This window comes from Equus asinus, chromosome 5, assembly GCF_041296235.1.
Source record: "Equus asinus isolate D_3611 breed Donkey chromosome 5, EquAss-T2T_v2, whole genome shotgun sequence".
In the NCBI taxonomy this organism is placed as follows: Eukaryota; Metazoa; Chordata; class Mammalia; order Perissodactyla; family Equidae; genus Equus; species Equus asinus.
In genome coordinates, this window is record NC_091794.1 from 45,426,258 (window position 1) to 45,451,095 (window position 24,838).

The 24,838-nt window shown below is 36.0% G+C and overlaps 1 protein-coding gene across 9 annotated transcripts in view; it reads right to left on the bottom strand.

The window, feature by feature from the left end:
- NAALADL2 (N-acetylated alpha-linked acidic dipeptidase like 2) overlaps positions 1 to 24,838 on the bottom strand; it is a 1,281,993-nt gene that overhangs the window by 893,648 nt on the left and 363,507 nt on the right. For 2 of the 9 annotated variants that reach the window (XM_070509418.1, XM_014866806.3), the window contains exon 1: positions 21,164 to 21,489. The exons of the other annotated variants lie outside the window; for them this stretch is intronic. In XM_070509418.1, coding sequence (XP_070365519.1) covers positions 21,164 to 21,185 — 22 coding nt within the window. In that variant the 5' untranslated portion in view covers positions 21,186 to 21,489. Of the gene's footprint in view, positions 1 to 21,163; positions 21,490 to 24,838 lie in introns of those variants that run through there. 9 annotated transcript variants of the gene reach the window in all.

The window sequence follows — 24,838 nt, forward strand, 5'->3', positions numbered from 1 at the left end:
TAGAAAATGACAATAAGCATAGCATGTAGTAAAATTGTAGCTGAGATTATCCTTTGAGATATTTTATAATTCTAAGCACAAATATTATGTAGAAAAATAACAAGTGAAATACAGGAAGAGAAAAATGAATATTATCGCATTTTATTAAAAAATAAAGAAGATTGAATGAATTGAGGAAAAGATAGCAGAACTGATCTGGATCTTCACTTAGAACTGAACCTGTCAAACAAGTATCAATAGAAACATGAAAACAAAGAAATACCATGGAAACATAAAATGTCTCTTTTTTTAAAGATAATTCAAATGAAATTTTTGTGACCATCTAATTAGATTGTTAATACTCATAAAAATAAATAAATTTATCAGAGTCTCAAAAACATGTAGATCTTTTTGGGGAGCCTTTGAGCGTCAATAGAAGATTCTTGAAGGAAAAGTTCACATCTGATTTATCTTGGCAATTTGCCACAATGTATGTCACACATACTAAGCACCCAAGTATTTGAGGGTTTGAATGACAATCTATTATAATAACCACTTAAATTTATTTTCATCTACTTCTTTACAAAGTCAAGTCTATAATCTGAGAAACACCTTTTTTTTTTTTGAGGAAGATTAGCCCTGAGCTAACATCTGCCAGTCCTCCTCTTTTTGCTCCTCTTTTTTAACATCCATGCCCATCTTCCTCTACTTTATACATAGGATACCCACCAAAGCATGGCATTTTGCCAAGTGGTGCCACGTCCACACCTGGCATCAGAACCTCGAACCCCCGGCCGCCAAGAAGCGGAACGTGTGACCTTAACAGCTGCTCCACCCGGCTGGCCCCGAAACACCACATTTAAATTCATGTAAAAACTATTATTTGGTCATGCATTTATTTAAGACACATATTCTTTAAAAAAAAAAAAAGCCAATTCTAGGTTGCATTTATAGACCATTAGTTATATTTATTGAATGCTTACCAAGTGATAGCCAGTCAAGCACAAAGGGCGAATCCCAATGAGTGGTACAGATGAAAATAGTCATTGTGCTTTCCAACATACTACATTTCAAACTACAAACATGACACTTTTTTTGGGGAAAAAAATTGCCCCTTTTCTTCTATTCTCCACACAAAGCCGGAATGATCTTTACAGAACATGAATCAGCTCATGTCCCTGCCTCTCTTTTTAAACCTTCTAATGACTTTGCGTTATACTTAGGATTCAATCCAAACTTCTAAGGTTGCAAAGCCCTCTGTTAGCTGGCCACCGCCTATTCTTTCACCTCATTGTCTCAGAGCTCTCTTGTCCTTGTTCACAACATTCCAGACTCCCTGACATTCTTTTTCTTACTCAAAAAGTTTCAGAGTCTTAATTCTTGCAATTTCATCTGCTAGGGACACTTTTTCCCATGATCTTCACATTGCGGGCTTCTTTCCATCATTCAAGGCTCAGGTCAAATATTAGACCCCTTAAGAGGTTCACCCTGATGATCCTATCTAAAGAGGTCAGACCTCCATACCCTCTCTGTCTGTCCCATGACCCTATTATATTTTCTCCTTAATACTGATCACTGGTTGATATAATCTTGTGTGTCCCATTAAAATGCAAGCTCCCTGAGAGGAGAGACATTATCTGTATTACTCATCCCTGTATCCATACCTGGAACAATGAATGGTGTTCCAAAAATATTTGAATGGATGAACGTGGAAGTCTTCTGCTCTTTTAACTTAAGCCCAGGAAATGAATGGCAAGCGTAAATTTGAGGAATGTATACATAGCCTACTAATAAAGATATTAATCACTTCATTTTCTCTAACAATAATCATGTATGCTCAAGAAGCAACCTCTTAATATTTAATTAAGTAATGATGACACTGATCACAATATTAACCAAGATCATCTAAATCATGTTTAATTAATTAGACATTTATAGTGCTCAGTGCTGTTGAACAGCCAAATAGGAAGATGTCTGAAACAAACATCTAGTCCTACGATCAGTGACCTTTTCCAGGGTGACAACAAAATACCAGTAGCAGTGACAATCAGGCTGTAGAGGGCTCAGGCTTAAAGCAGGCATGGCAATGGAAGCCCTTTATAGAGGCTACAAGATCAGTTTTGGTACTAATTGAAGACAGAGGGATAGCCTGATAATCAGAGGGGAGGTCGAGCTCAAAAATGTTTGTGTGTTTGTCTTTTCGTCATTTGGTTGGTGGATTTATTTGTTTGCTCACCTCTGAAAGGAAAGGCGAGGAAGTGGAGTACTTTTTAAAGACATTGCCAAAGGACCCAATAGAAATGGAAGGATAATGCAAAAGAGGAAGTGAACCAGACACTGCTCAATGTCAGCTGGAGTCCACCTGAGTCTTAAATTTGAAATACAGGGTTAAATTTGCACCACTCATTTGGCTGTTATCGACATCATCTAGAATCATTCACTCTTTCTAAACAGTCTTCCAGATGAAGGAAAAAAAAAATTAATATAGCTTTCAAATGTGCATTTGTATTTTAAATCATTAAGGTGGAATCTGGCACCAGGAGAATATGGCTATTCCACTCAAAATTTTGATCAAATGAGTCATCCTCAACTGGTCTCTTAGGTCATTATCAAACATTTACAGTACGTAAGGACACCCGAGAGCAAGTAAATTATTTTGTGCTTTTTAAATAATCATTTCATGAACGCACTGTTCCTTAAAAAAAAAATCTAATCTCCCTATAATTAGTAACCAAAATCTGTATTTTTACATTCTCTACAGTGTTTGCATAGTTTGCATTTTTATTAAGAATCCCACAGACACAAAGAAAAAAATTGTGCTGATTATGAAAGTCAGTGGCAAATTATAAGGTCTGAAAGTCCAGAAGTCTTATATAAATATAGATGGGATATCACTGTGTTCTGTATCACCTTAAATCCAAGGAGAAGAGTTTGTTTTCTGTATTATTCCCAAAAAGCTATAACAGCTTTAAGAAACAAGAACCAAATCTGGTCCTCAAGCCTAAAATCTATCACTATAAAGACATTCTCGATAAGTACAAATGATTAAATAATTCTACTATTTAATTCACAAATGCTTACTCACCAAAGGCCTTCCCTCAAATCTGGCACATCTGAAATGAGATGTGATAAGCAGATCTAAAAGAAATGTTAAACTTCATCTCTCCTTATATCTCTTTTTGAAATCTCGCTTTTCTCTCTTGTTTTCTGTGCATTTTTCTTTGACCCAGGTTTCCAGAGAACAATTCTGAGGCAAATAACAATAGGAAGTGCAAAAATATTTAGTGAGCACCTAGCATATGTCAATGATTATTCTAGGAGCTTGGGATACATTAAGGAATAAAACAAAGACCCTGTCCTCAAGGAGTGCAAGTTGGGTAGATGTGAGACAAACCAAAAAGAGCAGACATAAAAAACAAGTAAATAATAAACAAATAAAAGACTCAAAAGTTTTCCTTTGAGTTTGGCACAAACTAATTGGGGAACAAAAGCTGACCTAAACCGACATAAAGCTATTTATATACTTTATTTATCATCATACAAATATCCATATATTTCATTGTAGAAACACTAATGTGTTTGATAACGGTATAATGCCCCAAATTCTGAGGCTAGTGTATAATATGTGGTGTGTACCACATAATCTTCCTAAAATGCAAAAAGTTCTAAATTCCAAAACACATCCAGCCCAGAGGATTCTGTATAAAGGACTGTGACTTTATATAAAAAGTAGAGTAGGGAATGGCAATTGCAATTTTAAACTGATGGTCAGGTAGTCCTAATGAAGTGGGTTTAATGGTGACCCCCTCCCCCCAAAGATATGCCCACCCAGAATCTATGATTGTGATCTTATTTGAAAATGGGGTATTTGCAGAAAGAAATTAAGTTAAGGGTCTTGAGATAAGATCATCCTGGATTTAGGGTAGGCTCTTAATCTAAGGACAGATGACCTTGTAAGAGAAAGGAAGAGGGAAATCTGAGGCACAGATACACAGAGAGGTAGGTCATGTGAAGATGGCAGCAGAGACTGAGGTTATGCAGCTACAAGCCAAAGAATGCCAAGGATTTCCAGCAGTCACCAGAATCTGAGAGAAAGACATGGAATGGATTCTCCCTCAGAGCCTTCAGAAGGAACCAACCTTATTGCTATAGACTGAATATTTGTGTCCTCCTAAAATTCATATGTGGAAACCTAACCTCCAATGTGACAGTACTTGGAAGTGGGACATTTGGGAGGTGACTAGGTCATGAGAGTGGAGCCCTCATGAATGGGATTAGTGCCCTTATAAGGAAACCCCAAAGAGATCTCTCACCCTTTCTGCCATGTGAGGACATAGGTAGAAGATATCTGCCATCTATGATCAAGGAAACAGGCCTTCTGCAGACAAGGAATCTGCGCACACCTTGATCTTGGACTTCCCACTTTCCATGACTGTGAGAAATAAATTTCTATTGTTTATAAGCCAGTTGGTCTATGGCATTTTGTTATAGCAGTCTAAACGAACAAACAAATATCAACACGTTGATTTCAGACTTTTGAATTCCAGAACTATGAGAGAACAAATTTCTGTTATTTTAAGCCACTCAGATTTTACTGATTTGTTGTGGCAGCCCTAAGAAACTAATATACCTAATTAAGAAAGTAACATTTGAGCAAAGACTTGAAAGAGGTGAGGGCGTTAAGCCTAGTGGATATCTACAAGAAGAACAATCTAGGCAGAGGTGAGCTAGTATAAAGCCCTAAAGTAGGAGCATGTCAGACATATTCTAGGATGGTTACTGTGGCTGTGTTGACAATAAGTCATGCAGGGCCCAAGGACAGAAGCAAAAAACCAGGTAGGACACTAGTGAGATATTGCAAATAAGAGATGATGATAAATGAGACCACGTTGGTGTTAGTGGAAATGGAGAGAAGTAGTCAAAATCTGGATGCATTCTGAAGGCAGAAGCATTAGTAGTTCCCAATGGACTACATGTATGAAAAAAAGAGAGGCTGTGAAAAGAGACAGTTTTATTTGTTTGTTTTAGGTGTTTTGGTGTTTTAGGCTGAGCAACTGGAAGAATGGAGTTACTTCCTACTGAGATATGGCACATCAAAGCAAGTTTGGGGGAGACTGTCAGAAGAGCAGCATAGTTTGAGATGTCTACTAAATGTCCTGGTAGAGATGTAGAGTGTGTAATTAGCCATAGGAATTTAGGTTCCAGAAGATTGGTCAGGAGTGGAAATGGAAAGTTGAGAATTGTTAACATAGAGCTGATATGAGATCACTACAGAAGAGAGAAGACAGAGGAGAGAACCAAGGACTGACCCCTGAAAAATCCAACATTAATAGAGTACTAAAGTGGATAACCTGGCAAAGGAGATTGACAAGGAGTGACTAGTAAAGAGGGGAAAACCAAGAAAGTGTGGTCCCTAAAGCCAGGAATGGAAGGAGGAGAAAGTGATTAACACTGTCAAATGCTGCTCATAGGTCAAGGAAATGAGGATTAAGAATTTACTAATGGATTTAGAAAACATGACGATATTTAGTGACCTTGAAAGGGTAGTTTCGGTGAATGTTTGAGCAAATGCCTGAGAATGGGCTTAAGATAAAATAGGAGGAAAGAAACAGGAGGTAGCAAGCACTGATAATTATCTAAAGGAGTTTTGCTCCAGGAAGTAAGAAAAATGGGGCTATATGTAGTTGGTGGGATGCGGAGTAAGGCTATGACAATTATGATTAATCTCTTATTGACTTAAATTTATAAATATTGATTTTTGAATTCTTTTGAAGCAAGCAATCACACGGAATACACAGATTTGCAAAAATTTAATACATAGAAATTTTTAAGTTGTATGGAAAAGAAAATAATTTATACTTCAAAGTTGTGAATGAAATGTTTACCTCAGGAGGGAAAAAAACCCAGAAACATTGAAACTACAAGGAAAAACTCATGTTACAAGACCATAACCAGAAGCCACATATACCTTAATATATATGTTAAAGACAAGCTCATTGAAAATAAGAACTTGACTGTTTTTGCCTTGAGATTGGAGACTATTGTGCTGATCTACAACAAAGGGGATTAACTAGGAAATTTGGCTTTGACAAGATTAAGAAGAAGCAAAATTGGGCTTCTTCCTTATCTTTGCAATTAAAGCTGTCTATAGTCAAGGTATTCCTTAATAAAACAGACATCTTACTGACTCTACATGCTACATTAGCAAAGATAAATAAAGTATAGAAGGAGATATATTTAGTAAATATATTAATAAATACAGAATGGCATATATAAAATAGTTTGAAATCTTTAATTGAGAGCTGGAAGCCTATTTATGCTTCTATAAACTCAAAAAGACAATGCTATCTGAGCTTGCCCTGTGCTGGAAAAGCTATAAAATCTTTCTCAAGCATAGCTACATAAAATAACTTTAGCTAAATATGCTTATTGAGATTGAAGAAAGACAGTTATACTCAATTGTATGTAAACATTGAAGGCCACAAAAGACCTGCAGGAAAGCACAACATTGAAACATTGACTTCTCTTCTTTACATGTTCTTTTAATATAAAGGACAAATAGACGGCTCCTCTTTAATCTAACTGGTCATTTTTTACCTTATGTCTCTTCTGAGGCACACTAATTGTAAGAAAGAGAATCAGACATCAGATATGTCTTTAATGAATAACGGGGGGTGGGGCAAAGAGAAGTTGAAGAAAGATCAGAATTAACCTTTCCTTGCTGTAGCGTACAGGAGCAGAAAGAAGAGAACAGCAGAACAGATATTGAGCTTACTGCCAGAAAGAAAAATTCCCAGGAAGCTAGAGAGTCATTCGATGCTCAGAAATGGTTAAACAATCATCACAGACACTAGGAGTAGAGTAACATGAGACACTTAATCCCAAGAAGCAAAACCTATAAATTAAGGTGCTTTTTATAAACCTAGTACAAAACATGTAGGTTTTTGCAATATTTTAGATTTTTCACAGGAACATGTTCTCTCATGCAATTTTAAGCAGTTTTAGCTGGCTAAGTCATAAATTTTCTTAGAGGACAGCAATTCAATAGTTTGGCCAAATCCCAGTTACTAAATCAATTAAGGTGCCAAAAAAAAAAGATTTATTTGGAAAAAAATATTTGCATTAACTAATATATAGAAATCTTTCATCTGAGTTCTCAATTTGCTAATCAATAACTCATGACACACTAAGTTCAAGCATTGTGTTTAATCACTTAAACACTATTTTTCCTTAAAGCACCTTTTGAAATTTGTTTATTTTTGAAGATCTTATTAGATCGTACCTACATATTTATCATTTTATTATATATTCAAAGTTAATTGCAAAGCTGTTTCCAAATCAGATGTTAAGTAACCAAATTTGCAGGGTCTAGTATATCACTTTATATTCTTTTTTAAACTCATTTCATGTCAACTATATACATAAAAGCTAACATTTGCATAGTACCCTAAAATTGATCATATATAACCATATGAGTCTCCTCTGTATCATCCCTAACTGGTGGGAATTTAATTTATGCTGGACTACATCTGTTTATAAGTAATTCACTGTCTTATGATAATAAAATTTCTGGTTTTCTTATGAGGAAAAATCTCACCATCTTAAACTAAACAAAAGTCCTTACTTATATTCTGCAAAAATCTCTTGCCACGTTGCTACTATCTATTGGTCTTAACACGAACCCCCTTGCAATTCTACTTAATTCTAATTTACACTTAACATTACATATCTTCAAAATTTATTTAAGATAGCTATAGACACTAAAAATTATGGCTCTTTAACCTAAGGAATATGTATTTATAAAAAAAATGAATCCTAAAACCGAAGTCAAAATGTAACAAAGAGTTCTCGAACTAAACAGTTGTGTTCAAAATGATGCTTTCCTTTTGTTATAGGGTTTGGTTTTTTTTTTTTTTTGTAGAGAGGTGGGGCTTTTTCTGAATGCCTAATATGGACAGAATTAAGAACTGAGCAGAGACTGAGGAAATCTCTATTTACCCCACATACTGATTTATGAAAGGAGGCAATTCGAGATAACTGGAGGCCAATTTAATTAAGATCTAAGAATACATTGATCAACTTCATAAGCTTCTTAACTGTTGTACTGAATTACCAAGATATAAAGTATGATGAAGAAAGAGGGAAAGAAATATCTACATAGATGCAAAATATATGAAAATAGAGCTAAAAGTAAGAGTCTAAGTCACTTGTAGGAATGGCACATGTTATGGGCTGAATGTTTGTGTGCCCCCCAAATTCATATGGTGAAGCCCAAACCCCCAGTGGAATGGTATTTGGAGCTGGGACCTTTGGAAGGTAACGAGGTTTAGATGAGTTCATGAGAGTGGAGTCCCATGATGGGATGACTGTCCTTCTAAGAAGAGGAAGGGAGACTAGAGCTCTCTCTCTCTGCCTCTCTCTGCCATGTGAGGGCACAGTGAGAAGGCAGCCACCTGCAAGCCAGGAAGAAAACCCTCACCAGGAACTCAATCTGCAGGCACCTTGATCTTGGACGTCCCAGCGTTCAGAAGGGTGAGAAATAAATGTTTCTTGTTTAAGCCACCCAGTCGATGGTATTTTGTCGTAAGCTGACTAAGCACACAATTAAGACCCCTGTCCAAAATACCTCCCCTCAGGCCATCCAACAAAATATGGGCGTTATAATGCAATATAACAGAGGAAGGTGATAAATCATTAACACCAATCAATAGACTTCATTCAGCTCTAAGGATTTTCAGACTGTGGAATTTCAGGTATGGCCCAGTGAATGAGGAAATATTAAGGAGGCAGGTGGAATAAGACCTTATCAATGTTAAAATCTGGACAGATGTCATTTATGTGATATTTTTTGAAACACATAGAGCAGGTGCTGTCACACAAAAAGTATCTCCCAGTTATGTTTGAAATTCTGCCACTAGAAATATAACAATTGTGGCTGGCCTGGTGGCGCAGCGGTTAAGTTCGCACATTCCGCTTCGGCGGCTTGGGGTTGGCTGGCCCAGATCCCCGGCACAGACATGGCACCACTTGGCAAGCCATGCTGTGGTAGACGTCCCACATATAAAGTAGAGGAAGACGGGCACAGATGTTAGCTCAGGGCTAATGTTCCTCAAAAAAAAAAAAAAGAAAAAAAAGAAAAAACAATTTACTGTGAAGAATTTTATTAGATCATTTTATGCCAAAGTATCATAAGGAGATTTTATGATGGGCGGGACAAAGAGGAAAGCGGCTTGAGGGTGGTTAGCCAAGTTAGAAAGGAAAAGTAGCAAACGAGTTGAACAGTAAACACGAAAACAAAAACAAACTTTAACTCATCCACAATTGTTGTCAATGGGTCCTTTCTCTCTCGTTTTACTCTGATGGAATCTTAGATTAAGAACCCAGACCCTATTCAATATCCTTCACTGTCTTTGCTCATCCAATCGACAGGAGACACAATTCTTACTATATTCTTGTGCAAAATGTATCATTCTCCTAAAGTCCAAGATTATTTGTGCCATTGATTAATATCTGGGTACATTAAAATGAATATATAGTGTACATTATGACATATGATGGAAATAAATCTGGTTGAAATATTAGGTTTTGTACAAGTCTCAAAATATACATTTTATTTTTTCCAAAAGATGACAAGATTTCACTTTAATCTATTTTTTAAGTGGATTAATACCAGGGAACTTAAAAATTCAAGTATTAATATTAGCACTATAGAGTTATTTTTATTTATCCTAAGCATTTATCTCTGTATTAGAAATATAGATAGCACATTCACCTTTAGTTGAATGGTCCATGTAAAATGAAAAATAAGCAAATACACTCCACCTTAAACCTCACTGGCAATATATTACTTTAATGTGAGTTTCTTTTAAACGTTCATCAAAAATTACTGAAAATTCTTCACTATTTTAATCATTATACTGAAAATTATAGTTCTTTTAGTCATAAATTAAGGGACACAGAATTATTTTCTTAGAAAATGAGAGATTCTGTTTCTCTGGAGAAAGTTAATAACTCTTAACAGGAATATATTAGGACATCAAGTGAATTAGACAATTTTTGATACAGAAAGAAGTTTAGAACTCATCTTAATGCTGTTGGGATTATGAATTCCTTTGAAAATCTGATAAAATCTATTTTCTTTCTGGAAAAATGTACACGGACACAAAAATCCACCTGGGGTCTGTCAACCGGTGGTCCACAGAAAGGTTTCTGGAAGTCCATGTCTCTCTTGAATATCCATGCAAATGTTTGTGTGTGTATACATGGTGAACAATTAATTTATCATATAAAACCTACTTTTTCACTCTTGCTTTTTGATTATTTCTGAAAATTAGTGAGAAAGGCAATGACACTCATATTAAGTTGATTTTGTTACATGTAAAATAATCCTAGAAGTGGAGATGTTGATACCAAGGACTAAATGTGTTCTTAAAATGAATTGGATGACGGTGGATTTCTCCCCAGTCATGAATTTTAACAAACCAGGCTCTCTGTCCCCTTGGCAGCTGATTGAGTTGTTCAGCAGTCAAAAAATCACATCACTCAAGACAGATGCTTATTGCATCTACTCATATAAATAGGACATTTGTAAAATATTTAAGTAGCAAAAAATATACCTTGCATTGCAATGTACTTTGCTTATATAGACTCTCAGGTAAAGTTATTTTTCCTTGAGCACTCACCTTCTCAGTGATGCTTTTATATGCATATAGATTGTCCTCACACCCCAGAACCTTAAGCACAATCTCTTGAGGCCAATACTCGCCATGACATGTCATTCACATAAAATGCCTGCAGTCATATCACACATGTTTTGTCAACCCGTACATTCTTAATCGCTTTGCTGTGCACCTGCTGCAATGCAACTTGTCAATTTGGCAGGAAAGAGGGCCAGGAAATCCCCATGCTGCCTTCTTGTCCACTATGCAAGTATTTTAACTTGGCACATTAAGTATCAGTAGGGGACACTGGAGTCAAGAGGCACAGATATTCTGTTCTCATTTAAGAGTAAATTTGTGAAGAAAATCTAATGCTTTCCATAAACGCAACTCTCCTAAGCTGTGGTTAACATCTTTGACATGCACATGTGTTCATGTGCAATCTGGTAAATGGGTACAAAGCCTCCTTTACTATATAGGCACACATGTGCTGAGCTGAAGTAAAAACAGCATACTACCATCCATTCTGTTTAAAATTTAGCTAGCTTTAGGGGATCAGCCCAGTGGCACAGCAGTTAAGTTCGCATGTTCCACTACAGCAGCCCAGGGTTAGCGGGTTTGGATCCCGGGTGTGGATGTAAGTACTGTTTGTCAAGCCATGCTGTGGAAGGCATCCCACATATAGAGTAGAGGAAGATGGGTACGGATGTTAGCTCAGGGCCAGTCTTCTCAGCAAAAAGAGGAGGATTGGTAGCAGATGTTAGCTCAGGGATAATCTTCCTCAAAAAAAACAAGTTGAAAAAAAAATTTAGCTAGCTTTAAAACTCCACTGTAGTCAGTGGGCTGGAAAAATGCTTTATGCCAGCCCAGAAAAACAAACTCAGCACTTCAGTAACTAATGTTTACTGGGCATGTACTATGAACAAATGTTTGAAATTCACCAAACACTCGGAGTCATGCTATGATGCCTTTGTACAACTGGTTTCTTTTGTGTGTGTGTGTGTAAGGAAGATTGTCACTGAGCTAACATCCGTGCCAATCTTCCTCTATTTTATGTGGGATGCTGCCACAGCATGGCTTGACAAACTGTGTGTATGTCCACATTCAGGATCTAGACCCACAAACCCTGGGCTGCTGAAGCAGAGTGTGTGAACTTAAATCGAGCCAGTCCCTGCAACTGGTTTTTCATCCCTGAAGTAAGCTTTCCATTTATTTAACGGGAGAACTCTTCATTGTTTAAGGAGGAATCCAATATCACATCTCTGTTTAAACTTTCCTCTTTGCATTCATTTGCTTCGAGGCAAGATGACTTATACACATCTGGCAACTTAAAAGCTGGTAATAGCCATAGATATTGTGAGAAAGTAATGAGATGACTCGAATAAAATTCCCAGGATCAGTACCTGGCATATAGTGGCCTTCCCATATCTCCTTTTAAAAGCATGAACTTTTATAAAATGCCTACATCCCATGACTAATGTTTGTTCAGAGGCACTAAACTGGCTAAGGCACCTTATTTCATATAATTCTCAATATACATCCTTGGATGAAGTTATAATGTGAGTGAGAGACAACCTGCACCTATCACTAGTTTCTCTCTCAATGTGTAAGTTTAAAACAAAAAAATAAATTCAGGTTTGAAAATTTTGCTTATACCTGACATGTCTAAAAATTGACTGCCTATAACCTATCTTTATCAGGTTATATCCCTTATATGTGCAAAAGTTTCAGTGGAAGCTAGATGGTAGCCTCAAAATTAAAGCATAGTTGGAGAAAACTTTACTCTTCTTTATAAAGAAATACAGGCTTGTGTATTATATTTCAAAACTTCTATTTTGAGTTTTAGTTTTGTTTTTTATATAAAATTAAATTGATTGATGCAAACTATTGTATCCAGAGCCATTAAAAGCATTATATACATGGAATGCTTAACAGATTCTTTAACCAGTGAGTTTAATTACATTGTGGGTCGGGAAGAAATGGGTAGGGAAGAAATGTGTGAAGATTACTGCATATTAGTTCCCACTGTGAGAAGTAGAGGGTCCACTGTGGACAGAAAAGTCAATAGAGGCTCCCTGCTGATGCTCTCAAAACAGCATCTTTAACAGCTGGAGTTAGAAAGATACTGAGGTCCCCAAACTGACCAAATAAGATATCATAGTATCAAAGTTAAATGACCATACCTTCAATTAGATTCTGAAATTCAAGATGGGGTAATTATAGAATGTTTATAACAGAATTCTGAAGCTCCATAAACAATATATTCATATACATATAAGCATTTTCTTTCTTTTTTACATTACTGTGCAATGTCTCCCCAGTAGACTATGAGTTGCTATGGTCCATGACTCACTGAATTTAGTTAGGTTCAGTAGCTCCTAATACTATTTCTGGTACATAATCATATGTTAATAAATATTTGTTGAGTGAACAAATGCATAATACTAAATTTGCTATATTTAAGTTTAAATATAAATCTAGGGGCTGGCCCGGCGGCGTAGTGGTTAAGTTCGCACACTCCACTTTCGCATCCAGGGGTTCACAGGTTCGGATCCTGGGTGCGGACATACACACTGCTCACTAAGCCATGCTGTGGCAGCATCCCACATACAAAATAGAGGAAGATTGGCATAGACGTTAGCTCAGCGACAATCTCCCTTAAGCAAAAAGAGGAAGATTGGCAACACATGTCAGCTCAGGGCCAATCTTCCTTACCAAATAAACAAACAAACAAACAAACAAATATAAATCTACTTGGTAAATGCTCTAAACTTGAAAGACGTTTCAACTTGCTGAAAATGGCAATGAAGGAGCCTATACCTAGTCAAGAAAACCATCATTACATGAGTCAGACAGACCTGGGTTTTAATCCCAGCTCTATCATTTAGTTCCTATATAATCCTGAGGGAGCTCCTTAACCTCACCAAGCCTTCTGTAAAATGAGGAAGCTGAGACCTAGTCTCTCACGTGGTAAGTGTGGGGTTTAAACGTGGCCATACAGGTAAAGTGTTTACAGCAATACCCATCCCCTAATGAAAGTTCGGCTTATAGTAACTATTCTCTTCATCATCATCATCCCAGCTGTTAGATATCTGTTTAATGTTAACAGAATGGAAGTTTTTACCCATTTTGCTGATTCGAGGATAAAAAATTGTGAAATAATTACTTCTAAAATGATAATCACAATGTTCATCACTCTACATTAGCTTTGGAGAACCATAAACATGAATGTCTGAAAAGAATTCCTGATTAGGCCCTTCTATTTCTGTATTAAAATATTAGAGACAATCAAAGGCACCATTAGAGAATAGCTTTTTCTTAAGACAAGGTAATATATTTCTTAACTCAAATGTGTGTTTCTAGTTTCCAGCAGAAATTTGTTTAGAGGAGATGATCATTGGTTACCAAAATGTAACCAAAAAATGTCCTTTACTGTACATACACTACTTTGATTCCTTTGAAATTCCTCATTTTTAGTCTGTACGGCATACTTTCACTGACTACAGAAAAAAGAAACAACTTTCTGATGCCAGATGCTGAAGATCAATAGCTATTTCTCAAAGTTTATAGCATAATTAAAATGTGTAACAGGAATAATTTTCTCTTCAAACCCTAAGGCTAAGCCTAGAATTATTGACTAAGACAAAGTTATGTGGTGTAACATTTTTTATTATGTTTATGGATAATATAAAAGAGTTTATGGCTTTTACATGTAATTTGTTAAGTGAGAAACACTGAAGAGGAAATATCCTTTGCATCAGCAAAGCATCAATTGTTTAAAAACCTCTTTAAGGTATATTTTGTAGGGGTAAATCTATATTCCTTTATACTAGTTTGTGGTCACCTAAAACTTCAAACTGAAGGTTAATGGTCAAAATATTCCTGAATTTAGTAGAACCCATTTACTTCAAACTACTTCTTCAGAGCTTTATCACCTTCAATAAAAGTGCCAGGAATGTACGTATGATGGAAATATCATAAGGATGTGAGGGTAGGTAGGACAAGAGGAATCATGATGTACCCACACAGAAAAGACTGTGTAAACGTGAAGTTATGTGAGTTTTTGTAAAATAAAATATCTATAGAAAAGCAGATATATCAGCTAGAGAATGGATTGTGGATAAAATATCACTCTTTTCAGTAATAAAAATTGTCACTAATTTTTGCATATGGATATACATGGTAAATATTTGAAATACTCTCCTGGGACAGTCTATTGAAAAAAGAAAAAGTAGCTCTTTTAAAATGGTACTTCTGGGAATTGTAGCAGTTAGGAAGCAATAGAGTCAGACATGTCCTAGATTTAAATCCTTGCTTTGCCCCTTACTGGTATTTACTAAATATGTAACTGTATTACTTATTCTCTCCATTATTGTTATTGATGATAATAACAACATAATCATACAAACCCTGATGTGAATCACCAATTAGCCAAGAGTCTTGAAATCTTTGAGTGGATAAACATTGATCCCAACCTTATTTTGATTTCTTCAAACAGAGTCAAATGGAAGTGTGTCCCCCTCATGTCAATCTCATACGTCTGTCACATTCATGCTATATGACCAGTGGTATATATGTGCGTTTTTCTAATGTTACATAGACGAGAAAATACAACTATAAAAGCTTATTGGCAGTGAAGCCTGGGTGTTACAGTGTTTTTCAAAAGTTGGATGGATTTGTAACGAAATGTACTCTCTCTTCTAGTTCTGCTATAGTCCAGTGGTATGCAATCTGAAGATGACTAGCTGGAGTAGGCTGATTGGGTGGTGCTAAATGGTGAAGCCCAGGTATTGTAGAATAACAATCTCAAACTAAATCTGCAGACAAGCCAATAACACACACACACACACACACAAACTCATTCATGTCTCTATGAAAACTAACTTAACAATCAGCCTGCATTTTTTTCCTATTGCTTTCCCACATTCACTGACACTATCTCATGTCTAACTTCACTGAGGCTGCTTCTGGCCAATGCTTTTATTTATCTTTCACGGATTCAACACCCCACACACAGCTCCACCCTAACTCTTGGCCGGATGAACTCATTCTTTACTGCAAAGATGCAGGCCATTTGGCGCGAGCTCCATCACCCACTCTTCTCTGTAACCCAGGGAATCTATCATTACACTCACTTCTCCTATTCTTCCTTATAGAAAGAAAGCTGTCCTCCTGCCCTTTAAAGTCACTCTAGTGATCTAAGTCCTCACCTATCAGAAACATTCCTTTCCAGCTTCTTCAATCTCCCTCAATGCTGATGTTCCCTCATTTGTGAAAACAGAAAATCATGCTTACCTCACACTGTTGCGATGTGACTCCCTCCTTTGTTCACTGTTCCTTCTCCCCTCCCTAACTGCGTTCATTTCCCAGGCCACAATTACTGACCTTCTACTATTTTAAGCTTCTTACAGTTTGACTTTACAATTTTGTCTTCTTCTTTTACCTCATTCCTGATAATTCTCAAGTTGTTTCTTCCTCATGTCTCACCTTAATTCCAGACTTGAGTCACCAAATCCTAGTTGCTTAACTATACTGTCATTACATAGTTTCACCCTTCTTATATAGAGATCCCCACTGTACATTTTCCTGAAAATTCTGTCATCTTTATCTTGTCTTTCTCCCATGACCCCATCTCAGTTTCTTTCATTTTTGCTTAGAATTTAGATGGTAGTGTTTTGTAGACTCTATCATCAGTCTTCTTCCCTTCTTACTTTAACATTTATCTTAGTATAATCTCATCTATCCAGGACGTTATCTATGGCTTAAGTTTCAATAATTTCCAGGTCTTTAATTCCACCCTAGTTCTCTCTCCCAAGGTCTAGTCTTATTTTTCAATCTAAGTCCTGGACATTTTCATCAATATACTGTCATGTACCACATAATAATGTTTTGGTCAGCAACGGACTGCATTTATGACTCTAGGCCCATAAGATGAGTACCATATAGCTTAGGTGAGTAGTAGGCTATACCATCTAGGTTGTGTAAGTACACTCTGATGTTCGCACAACGATGAAATCACAGATTGACACATTTCTCACAACATATTCCTGTCATTAAATAATGCATGACTATGTATCACATAACTTAAAATCACTCTTGTTTAAAGCAGTCTTATTATATTTCTCTTCCCTAAACTGTTCCCCATCCTATAATCCCTAAATCAGTTAACAATACTATTCTTTCTCTCACCTAAGCCAGAAACCTAGTTTTTACAACCTCTTCCTCCTTCCTCACTCAATACAAGCAAATACCAATCTAACCTCAAGTATCTCTCAAATTTATTTCTTTTTGCCAAATCCCATCATCATCACATGAACTCAGCTTTCTATCACTATGAGTTGATGGACAATGATGAGGATGAATTAGAAATAGAGCAAAAGGGCAGCTTTCTTTCCATAAAGAAGCTATAGTCATATAATTATCCATATTAACTATCTTCATTGGACAGTTGTGAAGATTAAATAATATATGTTGAATACTTGAACAGTCCTGGGCACACAGATACATTTAATAAATGTTTTCCTCTATCAATAGCACCCCCACTATCATCATCATCATTTCATCCTTGGACTCTCTGAGAGCTCTTCTAGGTAACCCCAACCAAAGTCACTGCAACACAGAACCAGAGGAAATTAAGATGAACCAATTCTTTAACTCTGCATGACAATGCACCACTCCCAATATCCTAGAACAGAGACTCTATGTAAACTATTATTCTTCTGGAAAAAGGTCTCTTTCAATTTTAAGACTTTAATTTGCCGATTTCTTTTAGTTAAGCCTTCTTGTTTTATTTTGCTTTGTATTTACCATGTTAAGTGACTGCTACTTTATGCTCAACTAATTTTCATGTTAGAATAAATATAAATTGCCTAGGCACATAGGAATAATACTATGCATTTTATGTTTGTTTTTTTCCAAGCATATTAAACTTATACTTGTTAAAAATATAGTATGTGTTAGCTATGGCTTTAGGCACTAGAAATACAGCAATAAACAAGTCAGCCATGGTCTTTCATCTCAGGGAGAGAACATTTTATTGCAGGGAAATAGGTAATAAACAAATATTGTGAGATTTTGGTGAGATATTAAAAGAATTAAAATCAGGCATTAAAACAGACTGTCTGCCTTAGTTTGAGAGGCTAGAGAAGGTATCACGGAAATGATACTTGATCTGATAAAAGAATGACAAGCAGGAACAAACCCTAAGAACCTCAGCAGAAACTACCATTACACAGAGGTCTTCATAGGAGATCAGCCTAGCGTGTCTGTGGAGAAAGAGAGAAGCCCAAGACTGGAGTGAGATTCAAAAAAGTTTAGTAAATTTCTGCCTTAATTTGGTACCCAATGAACACAAGTTTTTCCCCTTTTTTATTTATGTGATTATGAAGATAAATTTTTTACTAACTAATCAACTTATATAAATGAAAATTTCACATGAAGACTATCTTTCTATTAACTAAATACCAATGTTATTGTGGATTATGTTACTAAGTCATGTAAGAGTATTTTGATAAATATAATTTAGCAATTACTAATTCCTAGAAATATAGCCAATATTATAAGTTTTCTAATGTAGAAAAAAAGATGACTAAAGGAAATTCATAAAGGTTAAATGATAAACTGAAAAGAACATAAAACACGGATCCTAAAATTGATGAGAACTTAGACTCAAGAATAAAACATCACTATTTTCTCACTAAATTTTCATAATTTTTCCCTAAATTCCTATTTACCTGTATGGAAAATAAAAATTTAAGGCAATGTCATTACCTCATGGTACCTGAAGTTTACAGATTAAAGTCTTTAAAGTAGGTTTATAATGCAACATGAATATTATCAATATCAATGTGCTGTTCTGTATTCTTACTCTCTATCCCCACCTTGCCTACCCACCCCGCCCCAATCTGTCACAGTGACTTTCCTGAACCCCTTCATTAACCAAAATGAACATACAATACCTATATAAAATCCAGTAAGAACACTTGGAGAGACACTTGAGTAATACCATATGCTTATAAAATATATATATAGCAGCCTAATTTTCAAAATGACTTATTTTTATATTCTGAAATTTTAATAGTGTGAATATTTAAATCATGTAAATACTTAGATTTTATAAAGTCTATATTTCTTAATTATGCTTCTGTTTTTTCTTTTCTTCTTATTTTCAGATTTATAATATGTTTGAAATTTTTTCTGCACAAATTTTTTTCTGACAAATGTTTCATAGGATGGTACAGCAGCTTAAGGAGCTCAAAAGAAAATCATCCACGTTAAGATTCTGAGATGAGTTAAATAATACTGTTTTCTTTATCTCCATACTTCTTTTAACTTTATGTCTGTGTTGCCTAATAAAAACCCTCTCTTCTAGTTAGGCCTCTCTCTTGTCATATATAGAAATTATTCTGACTTCTATCACTAAGTTTAATCAAGAAATCTATGCATCTCTTAAATAACTGCCACATTTTTATATCATTTGAACACCATAAATCTTAAAACCAATTTCTTATTTTCTTTTGGCTCCTAGGAAGCTTGAAAGCAAATTTGTGTCTTGCTTGGTAGCTGTTTAGAATGTTCCATCACATATTTTATATACAAATTTTAACCGTGATATTATTTTAACCTTATATTTTATTATGTTTACTTATTTTAAGACTATTTCAAAGTAGTAATTTTTGGAAAATCCTTTTTGTTTTCAATAAGAGAGGAAAAGAAAGCAAGCCAATACATGGACAGATACAACTTCTATGCCTTATCTCTGCTGTTCATTTTGCCAGGGAAGACTTTTTCCCTTCTGGCCACTTATTCTAATTTATCGAACCTGCCAGAATCAGTTTACATCATATCTCCTCTATGAAGCTCCCTATAAATTTCTAGATTTCTCTATAAATTTTTAGATACATGTCTGTGGTTATAGCAACACCAAAAATTGGCAAGAGTGGAAGCAACTTTCCCCTTTTATGGCAAAGTCTATTTTTCCATCTCTGAAACCTGCCAACAAGAAATATGTATGTGACAAAGAATTTTTCAAGATTTATCAATAGTTTGAGGGAAGATGCGACTTGTCTGTGATTGCATTAAAGGTCCATAAACAAAGAGGAAAATAAAGCAGAGTGACCCTTTAATCCTCTCTGCTTCTCCTGCCCTGTTTTCAAAGGAACTCACTTTTGAGAAAACAAAAGAATCACAGAGATGGAATGGTTTCAAGAGTTTAATCAATTCTTGAAATGAATCATTCACCAAGGTCTGAAGTCATACAGCACTTAATTGTGCTGTTTAACAAGTGTACATGCACATCTTTTGCATGTTTATACGAATTGCATTAAATTCAGCAGCTAATTTTTCAAAACATTTCTTTTTGGGGCTCTTGTAGTAGATAGGATTTCATACCTATCATCTAAGTATCACTGAATTTTTTTAGTATACAATACACAATTTGCCTTACAGTGACCAGGGATTTGAAAGGACAGGTGAATTGCATTTCAATATGTTCCTTCCAAAGTGTTCAACTGTGGAGATGGTTAAACATATCTATCAATAGAGCAACAAAATAGCCCTGTCAAATAAAACTATTAACACATACTTTTCCTGAAGAGAGATTAGAAGCTCAAGGGATCAAAAGAAGCTCAACGCTCTTTTATGTGATTTCATCCTAATCACATTTTCTTTGCAATCTTGCCAGTTGCTTGTTTATCCTTCACTTATGTATCAAATGTAATACTTTTCAATAATAAGTCAAGCACATGCTTGGTTAATAATCTTCCCCCCGAAAAAACTGATACAAAGAAGGTAGGCTTACTGCCCTACTCAATTAACTAAATTTGTTTAAACTCTTTCCAAAATCTAGAGAACAGGCATACAAAGTACTAATTATATGGTATTTATAAATGTATAATTATCAGATCATTACTGCAACCTTTGTTTCATTTCTTTAAGGAGAAGAAAGCAAATTCAAAGACAGATCCAACCTTTTAAGTACATGGAAAAAATTTTAATTGCATTATTAATAATAATGTTTAAACAATCAAGTCATTCGGTAGGTATGTATCACCTTTTCTTCAAGAAGATTTTATAATGACTTTAACAGAAACTCAAAATCTTTCCCTTTAAAACAATTTCAGTGCCATAAAATATCACTTAAATCAAGTGGGATAAACTGTGCCTTTCAGACCATTTAAAAGTCTAGGAGCAAACTCTAAATTTCTAAGTGTTTGAGAATTGGCTTTTCCCACAACAACAGGTTTTAACTGAGTACCATATTGTTAACTGCCTTTATCTCATGTTCCATTCGCTTATATTGCTTGCTATTTATTTCTAATAAGGTAAAGATCCTATTTAGAAAGACAAGAAAACAAGAGCTCTTCAACTGAGCTATGTTGATTTCATTAACTATTTCTTATATATTATTTTGGAGTTCATCTCCTAATCTCATTTGCCTGCTCCAAGGATTTTCCACTTTGTAGCTGTGAAAGTCCCCAAGCCATCTGCACATGTACCTTTGCCCAATCCATTGAGGTCAGACTCACCTGGGATGTCATGCCTTGACATTCTCTGCAATTTTACTTCCTCCGAGTGTGCTTGATTTTATCCTTAGATTAAAAGGCTTCTCCAGCAGAGATTCTGGAAGTTTCAGCTCCGTAGTGCCCTGTTACCTCAATAACTAAATTTCAACACCAAAATGTCTCAGGTCTCCAAATGTTCCAACCTATCACGAAGAGCTGGTGAAAGCCTTCCGCCTGGAAGGAGGGCTCCCTTCACTTCTCTTAATTGAAAATGCTGTTCAAGTACTACAGGCTTGGAAGGAAGAGTAACAAACTGGTTCGTCTTCTTTGGAGTTCTAGAAAGATTTAAAGGCACTCACAGGCATGATTTACAATGATGAATGCAGAGATATTTTTTCCACCACACAAGGTAAACATGCACACCAAACCAGTATAACAGGTTGGGGTATAAAGTAGTGCTACCCTCGGGCTGCAACTTAGAAGCACAGACAATAAGGCACCTTCCTGCCTAGATGTTTTTTTTCCCTTTTACTTGCCAAATAGGATAAGTATAATTTCTAAAAACTAGCTGCATCATGAGAAACATTCACTGCACTTGCCTGTGGACTGTCAAGCTGACTTCTACTGGTTGTGATGAAAGTTAAGTAAATGTCTTAAAAGCCAACGTAAATTCTTGGAGTCAAAAGAAAACCCAAGCCTGAATGAATCAGCCCCATAATAGCGTGACTGAATACTGGACAATGCTTTCCAGGCCATAACTGTAGAAATTAAAATAATGTCAATATGTAAAGCATTTATAAGCCTGATTTTCCTTTTTGAAAGAGGAAAGTAAATGCCCCTAGAAAATAATGTGCCACATTCCTCCATAAAATTATAGGCTTTGGACAGCTAGGGTGGAGACCTGGGTGCTGGCACTGCCTCGGAGAAACCAAAGACAGTGTTCATACCTTCAAAACATCTCGGTTTGCTACTCTACAAAGTGAAAATATTGGACTTAAGGCCCTCAAGCTCTCTCATACCTTGACAGTGTTATCATTTTACTGATTTTTTTTCCCCTTACTCTGACAGCCAAATTCTCCTTCAGTGGGCTGCTGAAGAGTTATCTCCTCTCTGCCGGCCTTATATGCCACAAGGTCTAGCCAACTCTTCTGACACACATTTTTCCTGCTGAGCTCTGGTCTTTCGTAGCCTTTAGAGAAGCAGTTTCCTAGATCTACAGAACTAAGAAGAACTGACATAGGCAGGAGGGCTATAACTAGAAGGTGCTCAAAAACATCCAAGCATTTACTATGTAGACAGTCTGAGTGGCAAGGGTATGTTGAGCAGCCCAAGGGAGACCCCTACTCAAAGAAATCTCTTGAGAGGTTGTACTGGCATTGAACTCAGAGATACCATTTATTCTTTTTTTTTTTTTTCTGAGGAAGATTAGCCCTGAGCCAACATCTGTTGCCAATCCTCCTCTTTTTGCTGAGGGAGACTGGCCCTGAGCTAACATCTGTGCCCATCTTCCTCTACTATATATGTGGGACGCCTTCCATAGCATGGCTTGACAAGTGGTGCATAGGTCTACACCCAGGACCTGAACCAATGAATTCCGTGCTGCCAAAGTGGAACGTGAGAAATTAACCGCTGCACCACCAGGCTGGCTGGAGAGATTGCTTTTTATGATTGAAAAGATAATTGCGATCTGTTCACATTAATCTGAAGACAACCTTGGAAAGTCTTCACTTTCATTTGGGAAATGATAGATTCCCAGCACCATGGGAAAAATTAAATGTTGATAGCTTATGGGCTCCACTAACTAGGGCACATTTAACCAGCTTCCTGGATATAAAAATGGGTGAGAGACCTACAGGAAGTAGTCCAAAATGAATAATCTTTGATGATGTCTATGGCTAGCCCTCCAAGTTGTTACTAGAGATGGTCCAATAAATCTAGACAATCTAAATAGATGTTCTTAGAAAACCCTTATTCAAAGCACATGATGGAGTTCTAATGATCAGATACTATCTTTTTTTTTTTTTTTGAGGAAGATTAGCCTTGAGCTAACATCTGCTGCGAATCCTCCTTTTTTTGCTGAGGAAGACCAGCCCTGAGCTAACATCCATGCCCATCTTCCTCTACTTTATATGTGGGACGCCTACCACAGCATGGTGTGCCAAGCGGTGCCATGCCTGCAACGGGATCCAAACTGGCGAACCCCGGGTGGCGGAGAAGTGGAACATGGGCACTTAACCCCTGCTCCACCGGCCAGCCCCTAGACACTGTCTTTTATTATCATTACAGCCAAAATACTTAAATCATCCATATTTCTAATGTATGAAACACAGTACTTGAATACAGTCATTTCTGTTAGAGAACACTCATTTGTAACCAAAGCTGACGATAATTAGCATTATTTCAGAGAACCTCAAAATCTTTGTATAAATGCTGTTAAGTCAAAGGCAAAACTAAAGAACATTTCGAAATGCCTTCTTCATTTACTTTGATAATTTTTAAACTCGAGCTCAGATAGAGGACAGAGTAGGGGAGAGAAAACAGAATAATGTTAGAGCATTCCACAAATAAAGACTTCAGGATATATCTTAATTTGCTTTATAAGATAGTAAACAGACTTATCAAAACCTCTAACCTTCACACATGCAAATAAAACAGCAAATTATCCCCACAGTGCTTTCTTTATAATTTAAAAAAAAATTTCAAAATAATTTAAAACCAACAACTGAAGTACCTTTGCTTCTCATTAACTCTCACCCGATTAATAGGTTCATTGAATAATCTTAAGGTAATACAACTGGAATGGAAGCATTTCAATACTCCAAGAAGATAGACCTGAACTATTTGTAGAACTACAGAGGATACATTTCAACTCAGATAAGATCAGAAGAGAACACATTCCTTATTGAAAAGTTTCCACAGAGCGCACAAAGGAAAACGCCCCGGGACAGAAAGAACTGACCTCACCAGTCTTCCCCAACACAGAAAGTTTATGGATCCAGGCACTTTGTTTTCTAACTCAAACCATTACATTTAAATGATTCACCAAAGCTCTCGTTTTAAATTTTGTGCGTACTTTTCTGACATATACTGATTATTCATTCTGAAAGTAGTTGGATAGATAGATAAATAGGGGAAAGGGAAATTTACCCTTTCACAGTAGAACATATTACCAGAAACGCAACGCATATAAAAGTGCTAGAGAAAAAGAAAAAAACACCCACGGAAAATCCATACACATTCTAGGACTCTAAAACAAGAAGTAAATATTATCCATGATCCTGACACAAAGAGATATGACAAGGGGAGAGGGGAGAGGCCTGGTTACTCCTTAGGTTATGTCAATCCCTGAACACAGACACAGCTGATGTACCCCACATCCTACAACATGCTATTCAGTTGCCAAACTGTCATACACATTTTATACAAAATCATTATTATATGAACAACTTTAAGAACCTAGATGTTTCCCATATACTTTTCCAAGGAAAAATATTATAGATACAATTAAGGTATATGTTATAATCATGAACATATTACTACTTTGTTCATAAAACACATACAAATAAATTATTTCACAGAATTAAGCTAAATGAGCCTTCTACTTTGTTGTTTTTCTTCAACAGAATGTACTAAATGACTTTTTATTAGTCTTTAAATTAAAAGTGCTTTATAATAGCATTTTATGCAGTATTTCAAAAA